Below are 13529 nucleotides of genomic sequence, written 5' to 3' on the forward strand. Positions count from 1 at the left end.
CAAAAGTTTTGGCAAAACAGAAACCAAAAGGTCTGTTACTGACGACTTTAGTTAGAATGATTGACGACAGACACATTAAGTGAGGCGCCGCTCAACCCGCCTGAAATTAAAACGAATGAAGTTGTATTAAAAAGTACCACCCCCGATTCGGTAAAGACCATACCGAATATCGGATGTGGGTCGGTAGATGGACGCGACGGGTGACCACCCGTACATTACCCCGCCCGGTAAGACGCTTACGCAATTTATAAAATTTGCGTAATTAAGTTTTTTTATTAATGGCGTCAATTGCGCTCTTACTAAAAACTGTCGTAATGACCTTTGTTCATAAAAAGACAAACGATTATGTTGAGAAATACAGAGGCAAAGTGACATGGTGGACCTAGGACAAAACCTTCACTCCAGAACCACGGGGACTTGTGCATCGAGGAACCGCTACTGGGGACAGCGTCGACTCGAGCACCTGGACTTGGTACGCAGGCTTACACTACTCGGGTGGTCCCGCAACCCCCCCGTCGTCCGAGGTCCCTGTAGGACTTCCCTGAGGAAGTCCGGACCTCCAAGGAAGAAGGGAGGTTGTGCACAGGTGGTGCATGTCCCTTCTAGTCTCCCCGGGCACCCAGGCGCGACGTCTCTCCTCCCTGTGAGTACTCAAGGTGTGTGACTCGCTCTACGTGACGATTTAATCTCCAAAGAAAAAAAGAATAACCTTTTGTTTTTTCAGGACGACTTATAACACACCGGCAACTTATATAAATGGTGATTCATCCTATATAGTATAATGAACTACTGGTTCGTATACGTAATAAGTACTTCCGTGTGGTTGTTTCATTACGTCAGGGTAGTAACCAACGTTTCGGTGCCTACACAAACATATTGTGCTATGTGTTTATAAATATTATCGGTTTATATGACTAAACCTCTAAACAAAAAGCGGTGACGCAAGTCGAAAAGCTGGTGAGAGAAAAAGACAAAGTGCACCAGTACCGAAAGAGGTACCTCTATAGAAGAAGGGTCAGGTGAAGAAATGGTAAACAAACCTCGTTACCGTAGATATTAGAAAAATTAAAAACTTAATTTTACTAGAGGGATCGAGTACATGACTCTACAATCGTCCCCCGTCCACACCTTCTTTATTAAGCCTCATTTTTTGTAAAGGGATCATAGAATTTCAATTATAGCCGAAACACAACAATGGAGAAAACCTTGTAAAAAACACTTGTCTTTATCTCCGAGAGTTTCTTTTGTGTCCTTACTAGTTCTCTCACGTTTGTAGTCAGTGGTGTTGGAAGCTCTATAAGTCTGGGAAACTCTATTAAGTCAGGTCTCACACGGGAATTAACCACGCAGCCGGGCAGTGTACGACTAGTCAAGGTATCAATAGTTCTTGTGTTTTGCAAGAAATCGGGGAGACAGGACCCCCAACAGTTGTACCTACAATTATTAGTTGTTTAAATACTTGATCTGCAGTTTCAGTTATGTGTGATATAGACGTCGAAGTTCATTCTACACTAGTTTTTTCGAACGTGTCATAAACCCACCAGATATCTATAAATCCTTGTCTCGAGCCCTCCTCGTAAATGTCGACCTTCCCGTTGTATAAGTTTTCTTCGTTTCAAGGGGTATTCATACAGAAGGAGGACGTAAATCTCCCTCATTAACTTGTTTTTTATCGTTGAGGTGGAGGAAAGAATACGTAAGGAAAAGGGACTGAGTATTTTGACTCAACCCTCACAACTAACCTATTCTTGTCGACGTGACACTAAAACAAGTTAGGTTCAAAGACAATTTTTGTATTTGGCTCTTAACACCGAGTCACTATTTTAGTTAACTAATTTTTTACAAAAAAGGACGGTATTTCTGGACTGTTAAATTATTCGGATCACATGCAAACAAACTTATGTGGTAGCCAGGTTAAAAAACACCGTTCGACACCGACTGTACCTTAGTGACGATTAAAACTATTTGAGTGTGTTCAAACTCGCGCAGGACAACAGATTCGACTAAGTGGTCGAGAGTTTAGATTAATGGATAAGTGTGTCTATAGTCGTTTCGATGACCGTCACGTCCCGGGGGGGCCGTACAGGACCTTTCTCAACTCTCACGGTATACGGGAACTCGGACCTGGGTCGGTATAGTCATCTCAAACGGCGCAAAACATGTCGTCCTGCGTAGGGAATAGTCGAAGCACTGGACGTCTACCACAGAACTTCCCCCCCCCCCACAACCTGTATTTTCTTTTGAGAAAGTGCATCTCTCTCGGTTATACGTCTTTAACAATAATAAGGGGGGAACCTGTGCCTGTGGACCTCTTGTGGTTGTTAGACGTACGTACCCAGTCTCACGTCTGTTACACATTATGAAATGGAACGTGATACAGTGAAGCTACCATTCTTGACACCGTACTCAAGTCGGCCGACCAAGTTGCAGACCTATAGGACGTATCTCCCTCCCTTGACGCCCCTTGTTTCTGGTCTTGGTGTACTTCATTTCCTTACGTCGATCAGGTGTATGAGATACAAGTGATACAATGCGGTCTCAATACCTTTGTAACAATAGATTAATTTCATCCGACCACCTGCAGTCCGTGAATGACCCAAGGAAACTTTTCGTCTTCAACGGTGCTGTATAAACCCGAGACTTCAGTTGAACCGACACTTCCTTCTTTGTTTTGTCAAATCCCGAACGTAGGTTAACCTTCCCTCAGTCGACACTTACTAATATTCATTTATCACTTCATTCCACATAAACCGTCATGGTGCGATCTTAAACATTGTGCAGTTCGTAAACCTTGCGACACACCATATATAAGTTATTCAAAGTTTGCTGGAATTAAGTATAGGGACGTTTGGGTAAAAGAAATGAATATTCCTTATGATGTTACTTTTTGTATCACAAGTGATCCGTTCCAGAATGCAACTCTCAACAAAAGGTAATAGTGTTATGAACCGGGTTTGTAAGAATATCTAATTTAATAAATAAATAAAGAATAGGTTCCACTACGAACCGAACCAGATACATAACAGGTCTTTTACTTTTTTTCTTTTTTAGGTAAGGGTTTATGATGATTAGGTTTAAGTTACAAAGAAGTCTGACAAAACAAAATTTCGAATTTCAAGGGGTTTGGGATCTTCATAGAACACCGTTGATAATGTCTTCTGGCCAATCAGAATCAAGATAACGGCGTGGTGTTGTTGCAGGAAGTCCGGACGGAGAATACGTTTGCTGTAGTACATCTCTATATACATCGATACAACATTACGTGTTGATTTCTATCAACACGTAATGAAATAAAACCCCACGGTTTGATGATTGATAGGTGTGTGGGCTGTCTTTCATTTTGGCACACAGAACAATGTTATAATAAACATACATACTTGTCCATTCCCACAACAATATACATAAAGAAATGGCACATTTTGGACATAGTTCGAATGGTGATTAATCATGATAATTAATTTTTAAGCTGTGATTAATCTGATTAAAAATGTTAATCGTTTGACAGCCCTAGTTTCCAGATGTAGGGAGAATAAAAACAGAATGCTGCTTCTCCATATTTACTTTTGACTCCGGGGAAAGCATCAAAGAAAAAAGCCAACTTTTTTTTTTTTTTGCGTGTGTCTTTCAGGAGATGCTTGGTCTAAAGCCCGCCGCAACAGGACAACAAGGGCGCCCACAGGCCGCTCAGGATGCTGAAGCCACTTGCAAGTACGTAGGAGCATCACACCTTCCCCTCTAGTCTGAATAAAGTTAATGGGAGCTGTTTCTAAAGGTTAAATACACACAGTGAGTTTGTCTTTGCCTAAAGCGTGTTTGTGTTCCCTCGTAGGTTCCTTCAGCCCGTGCACAGAGTCGACATGAACCTGACTGACTTGCTCGGTGAGCTTCAGAGAGACCCCTGGCCCGTCCCTCAGGGCAAACGGCCCCTCCGCTCCACTGGGGTCGCACTGTCGGTCGCTGTGGGCCTGTTGGAGGTATGACACACACATATACACACACACATTCAGATAATATTACATTAAGGTGAAACATGGGGTTATTGTCCCTCCATAACATGTCTACTGTCAGTTTAAAGGAAATAAAAGACCCAAAATTCACATTAAGGTGTTTATCTTACAACATTTAAACTATTTTATTAGTATACAAATACCACTTTTTAACAGTAATTTTAGAGTGATACCAAGAGATATTCCCTGCGTAAAAATCAATTTAAAATGTCAACAAAATATACAAGAATGTTAAACCTGGCTCTAACTAATGGTCAATGTTTTGTTCGGGAAATGGATGCATATTAGCCAATATTTGCATATTTAAACATAAAAACTCAATAATCTTCAATATAAATAATTGTCTTGCTAAAGTCAATCGACTACATTTCATCATATCAATTGGGTCAATATGTCTCCCTTATCACCTGTATTATCCCTCCTTAAGTGCATACAAATAATGCAGGACTATATCTATGCTGTTCTTTACATGTCTAAAAAAACAACAACAAAAAACAACTCCAGACCATACCCGAGTGTATGCTTATGGTCTGGATTCAAATGAATAAGTCACTCTGTTGGAGGCGCTTCACAGTAAGCTGAACTTTATCCTCTTGGAGACGATAGTGCCTCATGCAGTGGTTCAGAAAGGCACACGGTGTCTGATGACTATCTGCTGCAGGAACAGTACATGTGCTTTGTGAGTTCAAAGGCTAGTTCCATGTTTGCCTTTTTCCCCCTCACCATCATCATCATCATCATCATCATCATCATCCTCTCTCCTCCTGCTGCTAATCAGCACGGTTACATAACATTCGCTCTCCCCGCTCCCCTCTCCCTCAGCATGTAGGAGGCCTGATTGGAATAGATTTGGCTTTTTCAGATTCACTGATTTGTTCAAGAGGCGTTTTGCTTGATGAATGGCTCTTTAACATGTGAATCCGAACAAAAAAAAAAGGCCCAATTTGTTGGCTTATTTATTTGATTGTTCTCCGTGAATGAGTACACTTTGGCCCTGCATAAATGAATCACTGTTTATGTAGAACATGTGGTCAATAAGAGCTTGTTCCGGTGGCTTCCTGGCCTACTTCCAAATGCCTCGACTTTCCCAGACTCCTGGACTTTAGACTTGGTTGAGTATTGGCTGAAAGATCTCCCTTCTGCTGAAACTGATTCCCTCAAAGCGCTAAATCTGACTTTTCACACTCCTTAAACACACTTTAAGTTGACCTGGATTTCTACTTTTGTCATAAAATGTAAAAAAAAGGCATTATTTGAATGGAAATTTATTTCCAATAGCTTTATAAAGCAATGAGTATTCATTATATAATTTAGGTTTATTTTCTCCTTTGAAACCTACCTAGCAACGCTATAAAAAAAGAAGTAACCAACCATATTGAATTTAAAAACATGTGATCATAATTCTTGAAATAAGGCGAGATGATTTTTCTCAAATCTTCTCTTTAAACGGCAAATTCGAGAACTAGGTCACTGATCCGTTAGTGGTCATTATCCAGATCCACTGCCCAAGTACATGGATTTGAATGTGGATATAAATGAGTGCAAACTGTGCACTTCAATTGGCAAAAAAAATCTAAAACGGTATGTGACCTAGTCGAGAAAGATTGTGGAGTTTATTTGTAACTTAAGCAGAGGGGACTGTAAAGCAATAACCCACTTCCTCCTCTCTTTATCTCCAGGGTACGTACCCCAACACCGGAGCTCGCGTGATGCTGTTCATCGGAGGGCCCCCCACCCAGGGCCCCGGCATGGTGGTGGGAGACGAGCTGAAACTCCCCATCCGCTCCTGGCACGACATCCAGAAAGACAACGCTCGCCATTTGAAGAAGGCAACCAAGGTGAGCAACTGCATAGGCGTTTTCAACTCTACTTGTATTTGAGTGGAATACTCCTTTTACACATTTAGTTTAATGCCGTTAACAATCTTGCTGCAACATTTTGAACGACAACTTTATTGTTTAGGCCGGTTAAAATTGAATTATCAATTTAGAAAGTTGGCGAAAACAAGACTGGACGTTCCCCAAAAAAGAAATAAAGGCAAACACAATTATCATGTTCACTGACAACAATCCGTGTTCCTTTGTGTCCCACAGTACTATGAAGCCATGGCCAACCGCACAGCAGTCAACGGCCACTGCATCGATATCTACGCCTGCGCCCTGGACCAGTCGGGGCTGCTGGAGATGAAGTGCTTATCTAACCTCACCGGGTACGTCAGCCTCAGTGTCAGGGATGTGTGGTGATTCACATATTAATGAGATATTTTAGATCCTAACTGATTTATTTCTTTGATCAGGGGGCACATTGTGATGGGCGACTCCTTCAACACCTCACTGTTCAAGCAGACCTTCCAGAGGGTCTTCAGCAAAGACTACAACGGAGACTTCCGCATGGCCTTCGGAGGCGTCTTGGAGGTCAAGGTAAAGGAATCATTTAAGCATTATTAACCAATGAATATCCTCGTTTGATATGTTTTATTCCATTTGATTCAAAGCGTTGATAGATCTACATTCCTATACTCATGTTGTGTGTCTTTCTGTCTTTATAGACGTCAAGGGAAGTGAAGGTTTGCGGCACCATCGGACCGTGTGTTTCACTCAACGCCAAGGGTCCCAGCGTCTCAGAGAATGTGAGTCCCTGCCCCCCCTCCCCCCATTCAGTGTCAGATTCCTTCCTTCCCACAATGCACTTGTAATCCGAGAGTTGCCGCATACTGGCATTCATCACAATGTCTCCTCTGTTTTGTGCAGGAGATGGGTACCGGGGGCACGAGCCAGTGGAAAATATGCGGACTCAACCCCTCCACCACTCTGGCCATATTCTTTGAAGTGGTGAATCAGGTAAATATAAACACACTTCCTTGAATTTGATCTCGTTAGCTCTGAAGGGATTACTGTAGACTGATGACAAGTCTCTAATCACATCAAAAAAGTGATTTAATTGTGATGTGATGAAGGCTTTGTTTAGAGAAACTCCTCGAACAATGGTTTTGTTGTTCCTCGTAGAAGGCCATTTGTTAGACTTGTGCAAAGAGAGATGTCTTACTGTGTCTTCTGTTTTTTGTGTGTGTAGCACAATGCCCCCGTTCCCCAGGGGGGCCGAGGGGTGATCCAGTTTGTGACCCAGTACCAGCACTCCAGCACACAGAGGAGGATACGGGTCTCCACCGTCGCCAGGAAGTAAGAAGACCCTAAAACATTACAGTATCACATGTGTACCTGGAACATTAATATAAAAAAAGGTTTCAATTTGGATGTATTGAAGTACATTTTTATGAAGAACTTATCCGTAGTCTTTATTACCTTCAGTAGATGATTGGCTACACACAGTATCGGGAAGCACACAGGGTTAGTGGCAAAACATATACGAAGAAATGTTCTCTTGAAAGCCACCAGACTCCATTGGGGGAAAAAAACAACACATTTTACCCTTGAACAGCACAGGAGGTGCTGCTCTTCCTCTTCCTTGATCCGTTAGTTAGTTTGTGTTATTGTGTGACTTAGTGATTCCATCATACCCTTTAAATCTCCAAAGTCACACAATAAAACAAACAAAGACATGGATAGAGGCAGCGGTGGACAAGCTACTTGTGTGTTCTGTAAGGTAAAATTAATGTTTGGTGGCTTTGAAGATGGCTCTAGTTCCTCTTTGAAAAGGGTAGCATGGAAAAGAGGTGAAAATATTATAAATATATTATACACTGAAAATGACATTTTTCGGTGGGTAAAATGTGCTGTGCTGCTGCCACGTCCACAGCAGTATATTGCTTATCTTTAGTGCATTACTACTGTCTCTTGACAATAAAGAAAGAGACTGCTGGATTAAATATAACCTCCTCTAAAAGGATGTTTACATTCCTGTAGATCCTGGCGACGCCTTCAGAGAGCTGTTTGCATGTGTGTCTTTAAACAGCACTCCCAAGCTCACCTGCAATACCTTTTTTTCCTTTGTACCCAAGCTGGGCTGACGCGCAGACTCAAATCCAGCACATCGAGTCGTCATTCGACCAGGAGGCGGCCGCGGTGATCATGGCCCGCCTGGGCGTGTTCCGGGCCGAGTCGGAGGAGGGGCCCGACGTGCTGCGCTGGCTCGACCGGCAGCTCATCCGCCTGGTGAGTGACGCTCACATACCTCCATACCTGGGCTCTGTGACAACAATGCATATTTGGCATTCTTAGGATTGTGCGCTATAAATACATTCCACAATCTGTCACGTAGGATGTTCCAGGTTATCATAGGTTAAAGTGTGTTCAGTAATTGAACCGTGTTCTGTCTTTTTTTTTAGTGTCAGAAGTTCGGACAGTTCAACAAAGATGATCCGACCTCATTCAAACTGTCAGAGTCTCTGTCCCTCTACCCACAGGTAAACATGGAAATAATTGACTAAATGGACTTTTCCACCTATTTCTAGCTCGGATTTAAATGTGTATACTCATTATAACTCTGTCCCCACTTTTATTGGTTTAGAATATGCTTTAATATAACGTTTATTTCCTCCACCTTCAGTTCATGTTCCACCTGCGGCGGTCGCCCTTCCTGCAGGTGTTCAACAACAGCCCCGATGAGTCCTCCTACTACAGACACCACTTTGTCAGGCAGGACCTGACCCAGTCCCTGATCATGGTGCAGCCCATCCTCTACTCATACTCCTTCCACGGACCGCCAGAGGTCAGCCTCACACCCTCCACACCATTAGTATCTTCACTGTTGGAGAGACGTCGGCCTTTCCTTCAGAATGTCTGTGAGAAATGATGTGTTTGGTGCTTGAATGGTTTCCAACTGGATGTGTCTCTTCACAGCCCGTCCTCCTGGACAGCAGCAGCATCCTGCAAGACCGGATCCTGCTCATGGACACTTTCTTCCAGCTGGTTATCTACCATGGAGAGGTGAGACAGCAGATCAAAAACACCTGTCCCCATCTGTCATTTACCTCCTTAAAGGGACAGTTCACCCTAAATTAAAGTTGCCAACATTTTTTATATTGCATTTACCTTCTCTCACATATATTAAAACTATATGGCGTTCATACACAAATAAATAAAACAACTTTACAGTAATTTCTCTTTCCCAATTGAGGAATACATTTTTTTTAAACAAGCTTTTATCCAGGGTTGATCTCCAAAAAATGTTTACCAAACTATACCGTCATATGAGTGAACTTGAGCCTATCAATAGTATATTGGCGGGTGTAGTTTGGTTGAAATAAAATAGTTCCATCTAAAAATTCTACCACAATCAATATTACAGATACGTGGCAAAATATGTTGTTTTGATTTTCGGGATAAACCGTCCCTTTTAATGTCTTTCTAGAAAATATCATTAAGTGATACAGCAGACATTTCTTAATGAAGTCCTTTATCTCTTCACTTCCAGACCATAGCCCAGTGGAGGAAGGCAGGTTACCAGGAGATGGCGGAGTACGAGAACTTCAAGCAGCTGCTGCTGGCCCCCCTGGACGATGCCCAGGAGATCCTGCAGGCGCGCTTCCCAATGCCGCGCTACGTCGACACGGAGCACGGCGGCTCGCAGGCCCGCTTCCTGCTCTCCAAGGTCAACCCATCGCAGACCCACAACAACCTCTACGCCTGGGGACAGGTACGCTGTTATACGCTACAACTGCCTGTGTTTTAAACTTGAGAATAGATGGCTTTCAACTGAGCATATGAAAAGAAATGCATCGTGCCGCTTCAGTCGGCTGAGGTTATTCAACCCTTAAATGGAAACACATATTACTATTTTGGAAATATATTCCACCGTAATTACTTTGTTATTACACCCATTTTACACATGGACACTGCCTGTCAAATGACTGTATCCCCCAGGACACAGAAACAATATAAGGGTTAAAAACAAGTACAGCACCCTTATAACCATTTATCTAAAAAAATAAAAAACGTATCAGAAATCTCCTTCTGACGTCCAAATCAAGAAAAAACAATCTGTCAAACCGTCAGCAAACGCAGGCCTTGGATTTGCTAACTTCAGATTTTAAGTGTGGGAGATTGAAAGCTAAAAATAGCATTAATCTCTTATTTCCCAAGTGAAAGGAGAGCTGAACCCTAATCTGGCGTTTCACAAACACTACGTAAATTTATACAGCGCAGATTAACAAGACAACAAGGCCTTACATAAGCTAATCTTAGCCATAAACCTAATTACTTAGTTTAAACAAGCACAGGATCAGAGTTGTCACAAAAAGATCTATCCGGAAAGTGCGTTAATAACTCTTCTTCTTCTTTCTCTATCTGCAGGAGACAGGAGCCCCGATCCTCACCGATGACGTCAGTTTGCAGGTCTTCATGGACCACTTGAAAAAACTGGCAGTTTCCAGCTCAGCATAGACGTCTCTATTCCACCATTTAAGGGATCCATCAACATTTCCTCCGTTTCTGTAAAGTAGACAAACCCACAGTCTACTGTATGTGCTTGCTTTTCCTTTCCGGAGTCACATGTGACATATCCATGCTACAAAACGAACAGAAAAAAATAGCACATTCCTTGAAAGACAATTTTACTCATTTTCATTTCCATGTTATTTATGAGAAACGGCTCCACACTGTCCTCATGCAAGCAATATCACATGCTCCATTTCTCTTTTTATATTTGACAAGCAGAATGATTAGACTGATAATTAATATTTTTGTTTTCTCTTTGTTTTTTCGACCCAAACAAGTGTCTGCTGCACCCGGCTGACGGTGCTGTTGTATGTGTTTTTGCTTTGTCTATAGCTAAAGATGATATGCCTAGATTTTTCTTAATAATAAATTATAATGGTACCTTCTGACGCTGGTTAAGAAATGCTCACATTGATGGCTTGTTAATCACTTGACATACTGATAGGAAATCCTTCCCGGATTGATAGTGTTTTCCGAGAAAATTCCTTCTGAATAATGAGGATTAATGTTCCGAGGAATGGGAGTCAATCACACCGACTCTGTTGTCAATGACGAACATCATTTCCATGTATTTTTAACTTTATGGGTGGCTCTATAGTTCATTCCTCTCATCCCCGACTCGACACCATCTGGCATTTTGCGCCCAATGATTTCCCAAGTGTCTTTCTAATCAAACTTTAATACACCGTGAGACTGTATAAAAAGGCAACAGTTGTTTGATTTAGACCCTGTCTGGATTTGAAATGCTATCCATTATAAAGCCCCGTCGACAGAAAAACGAATTATTTGTGTGTCTGTCCTTGCACCAGCATGCACATTCACAAAGCATATTCACAGGGTTAGAAACTACCAGTGGTGTGAAGTTATATATATATATATATATATATTTATATATATTTATTTATATATATATATATATATATATACATTGAGTAATCAATAACTGAAAGACATTGATATATAGAGTAAGTGGGCTAGCTTAAATACTTGAGTATATATATATATATATATATATATACTCAAGTATTTAAGTTTGAGATTAGTTCTTCAGTATTTTAGTTTTTTGCTACTTCATACTTAAGTCGTGTGCTTTTACTCCACTACATTTATTATATCCCAGTTTTCTTTGCAGATTTGGATTCATGATGTGAAATACAATCAACACTTAAATCAGACTTTAGTTACACCTGGAGTAAATGCACAAGCTACACTGAACTATACAAATTCATTAAAATCCACCTTTACCAGCTGTGAGAAAGCCTTTAATGCAACACGAGTTAAAATCAAAATATGTCTTATCTATATTATAATCTGCATAATAAGTGCTTTTACTTTTGGTACTTTAAGTATATTTTGATGCTAATACTTTTATAATTGTTCTAAAATAAAATGTGCAATGTTGGACTTCCTTAACAACTCCTCCGGCTTTGATTTCTTTTAACCGAAGTTGTTCTTTCCTAAGTGTACAAAATTAGGATTAGTCCATATGTTTGGAATTTTATATTTCGGTGTGTTAATGTAGTGATACTTTGATTAAGTGATATATTATAATTGTCTTTATGTTACGTACGTCATAAAACACAAGATAGAATAAATTGAATTGTTGTACCGACCCAACCACCATCCTGTCCCTGTTCTCGTCTCTTCTAAGATTTGGGGCTCCGGTGAGACTAGTCACTGAGAGTCGCAATTGCAGATCGCCGGGTCGTGCGGCATACCAATTCTACAACAGGTCAAGGTACGACTACCCTTGCCCAGACCTCTCTAATTTCGGCCACGTCAGAGACCTAACGAGAAAGGTCGCACATGACGCTGTAACCGATCGAGCGGACACGCACAGCAGAGGAGTAACCAGTTGATAACGCGGACATCCACTTTCGTCCCTACAAGTTTGACTGGGAAGAAGATAGTTCGTTCAAGAGCTACCACCTGGGTGCCAGAGGCGGTACTGGAGTAGGGGTGGGAGTCTATCAGAATCTTTGGGTGACAGGTACCGACTATTTGATGCGACGAAGACGGTCGTATCCCAGTCTATTTTGATCTAATCGGGTAATCCCCGGTGTCACTGTTATATAAAGTGTCACAACGCACTAAACATGACGACTTTCACAGTGAGGAACATAGCAGACCGAAACACCGAGAGACGATACCGTGAAAGACGCGTGTCAAGTTACTACCGTCCAACAAGCTCCCATCAAAAAGCGGAAGCTTGCTGTTCCGTACCCACCGGTGGCCTAACAGAGAGAACCGTTCGGTCCCCTAGTCCTGAGCCACTTGCAAGTGGGGTAGTGCAGTTAGGTCATCGGATTAGTGTTACGTAACGGTAACTACATCAATGTGTAACTTCCCACCGTTATGAGGTATGAGATCAAATCAAAATCGAGTAGTCCCAGTAGTCCTAAACCAGTTGTTGTCCACTCCCATTAACTACCGAATGACTTTCCGTTGTTGTGCAGTGGTCCACTTTTTTAACTTGGTGGTTATGCGTGAGGACATATGTCGGCCCCTGATCGTAGTAGTTACTGGACACACGATCAGGTGTCACTCCTGGGTAAAGACGGAGCGTGACACACCGGAACCAGATAAAAAATTGTCTGACACACAACTTCCCACACACACCAGTTATAAACTGCCTGGAGGGTACCCAGACCCGTAGAACTTTACAGCCACATCGTCCGAGGCTCAGAGTGTCCGGTGCCCGTCTGACTGTCCAAGCTCCTCGTAGATTTTTCCCCTCTCTTTGTACCTACCTCCGAGTAATTGACGTTCCGTATCTTAGGTCCGTCCGTAAACCCTAGTAATTTCATAGATAGGCAGTAGGATAGATAGATAGATAGATGTGGCGTCCGCGTGTGTGTGTGTATGTATGTGTGTGGTTGTGTGTGTGTGTGTCTCGTGTGTGTGGTGCGTGTGTGTGTGTGTGTGTGTGGGTGTGGTGGTGTGTGTTAATTACTTCATCGGCAGGGACCCGTAACAAACAGGGTAGAGGTTTTGTTAGTTGACGGAATCGTTTTATTGGCCACTCGTTACAATCATACCTGTTGAATAGTTATTAGATTGGTCATAACAGTCGAGTATCGATTTCACGACTTCGAAAGTGAGGGTCGACAGTTCAGACGCCAAAGAA

The 13529-nt window shown here is 42.0% G+C and overlaps 1 protein-coding gene across 1 annotated transcript in view; it reads left to right on the forward strand.

Annotated features, from left to right (window-relative positions):
- sec23b (SEC23 homolog B, coat complex II component) overlaps positions 1 to 11184 on the forward strand; it is a 19626-nt gene extending 8442 nt beyond the window's left edge. The window contains exons 7-20 of the mRNA XM_010779137.1: positions 3629 to 3708; positions 3830 to 3974; positions 5687 to 5845; positions 6101 to 6216; positions 6304 to 6427; positions 6556 to 6636; positions 6758 to 6847; positions 7080 to 7186; positions 7966 to 8119; positions 8293 to 8370; positions 8514 to 8675; positions 8807 to 8893; positions 9381 to 9602; positions 10259 to 11184. Coding sequence (XP_010777439.1) covers positions 3629 to 3708; positions 3830 to 3974; positions 5687 to 5845; positions 6101 to 6216; positions 6304 to 6427; positions 6556 to 6636; positions 6758 to 6847; positions 7080 to 7186; positions 7966 to 8119; positions 8293 to 8370; positions 8514 to 8675; positions 8807 to 8893; positions 9381 to 9602; positions 10259 to 10348 — 1695 coding nt within the window. The 3' untranslated portion in view covers positions 10349 to 11184. The remainder of the gene's footprint in view (positions 1 to 3628; positions 3709 to 3829; positions 3975 to 5686; positions 5846 to 6100; positions 6217 to 6303; positions 6428 to 6555; positions 6637 to 6757; positions 6848 to 7079; positions 7187 to 7965; positions 8120 to 8292; positions 8371 to 8513; positions 8676 to 8806; positions 8894 to 9380; positions 9603 to 10258) is intronic.
- The last annotated feature ends 2345 nt before the right edge of the window (positions 11185 to 13529 follow it).

Source organism: Notothenia coriiceps, unplaced genomic scaffold (assembly GCF_000735185.1).
Source record: "Notothenia coriiceps isolate Sejong01 unplaced genomic scaffold, NC01 NC01_scaffold00019799, whole genome shotgun sequence".
Taxonomy (NCBI): Eukaryota; Metazoa; Chordata; class Actinopteri; order Perciformes; family Nototheniidae; genus Notothenia; species Notothenia coriiceps.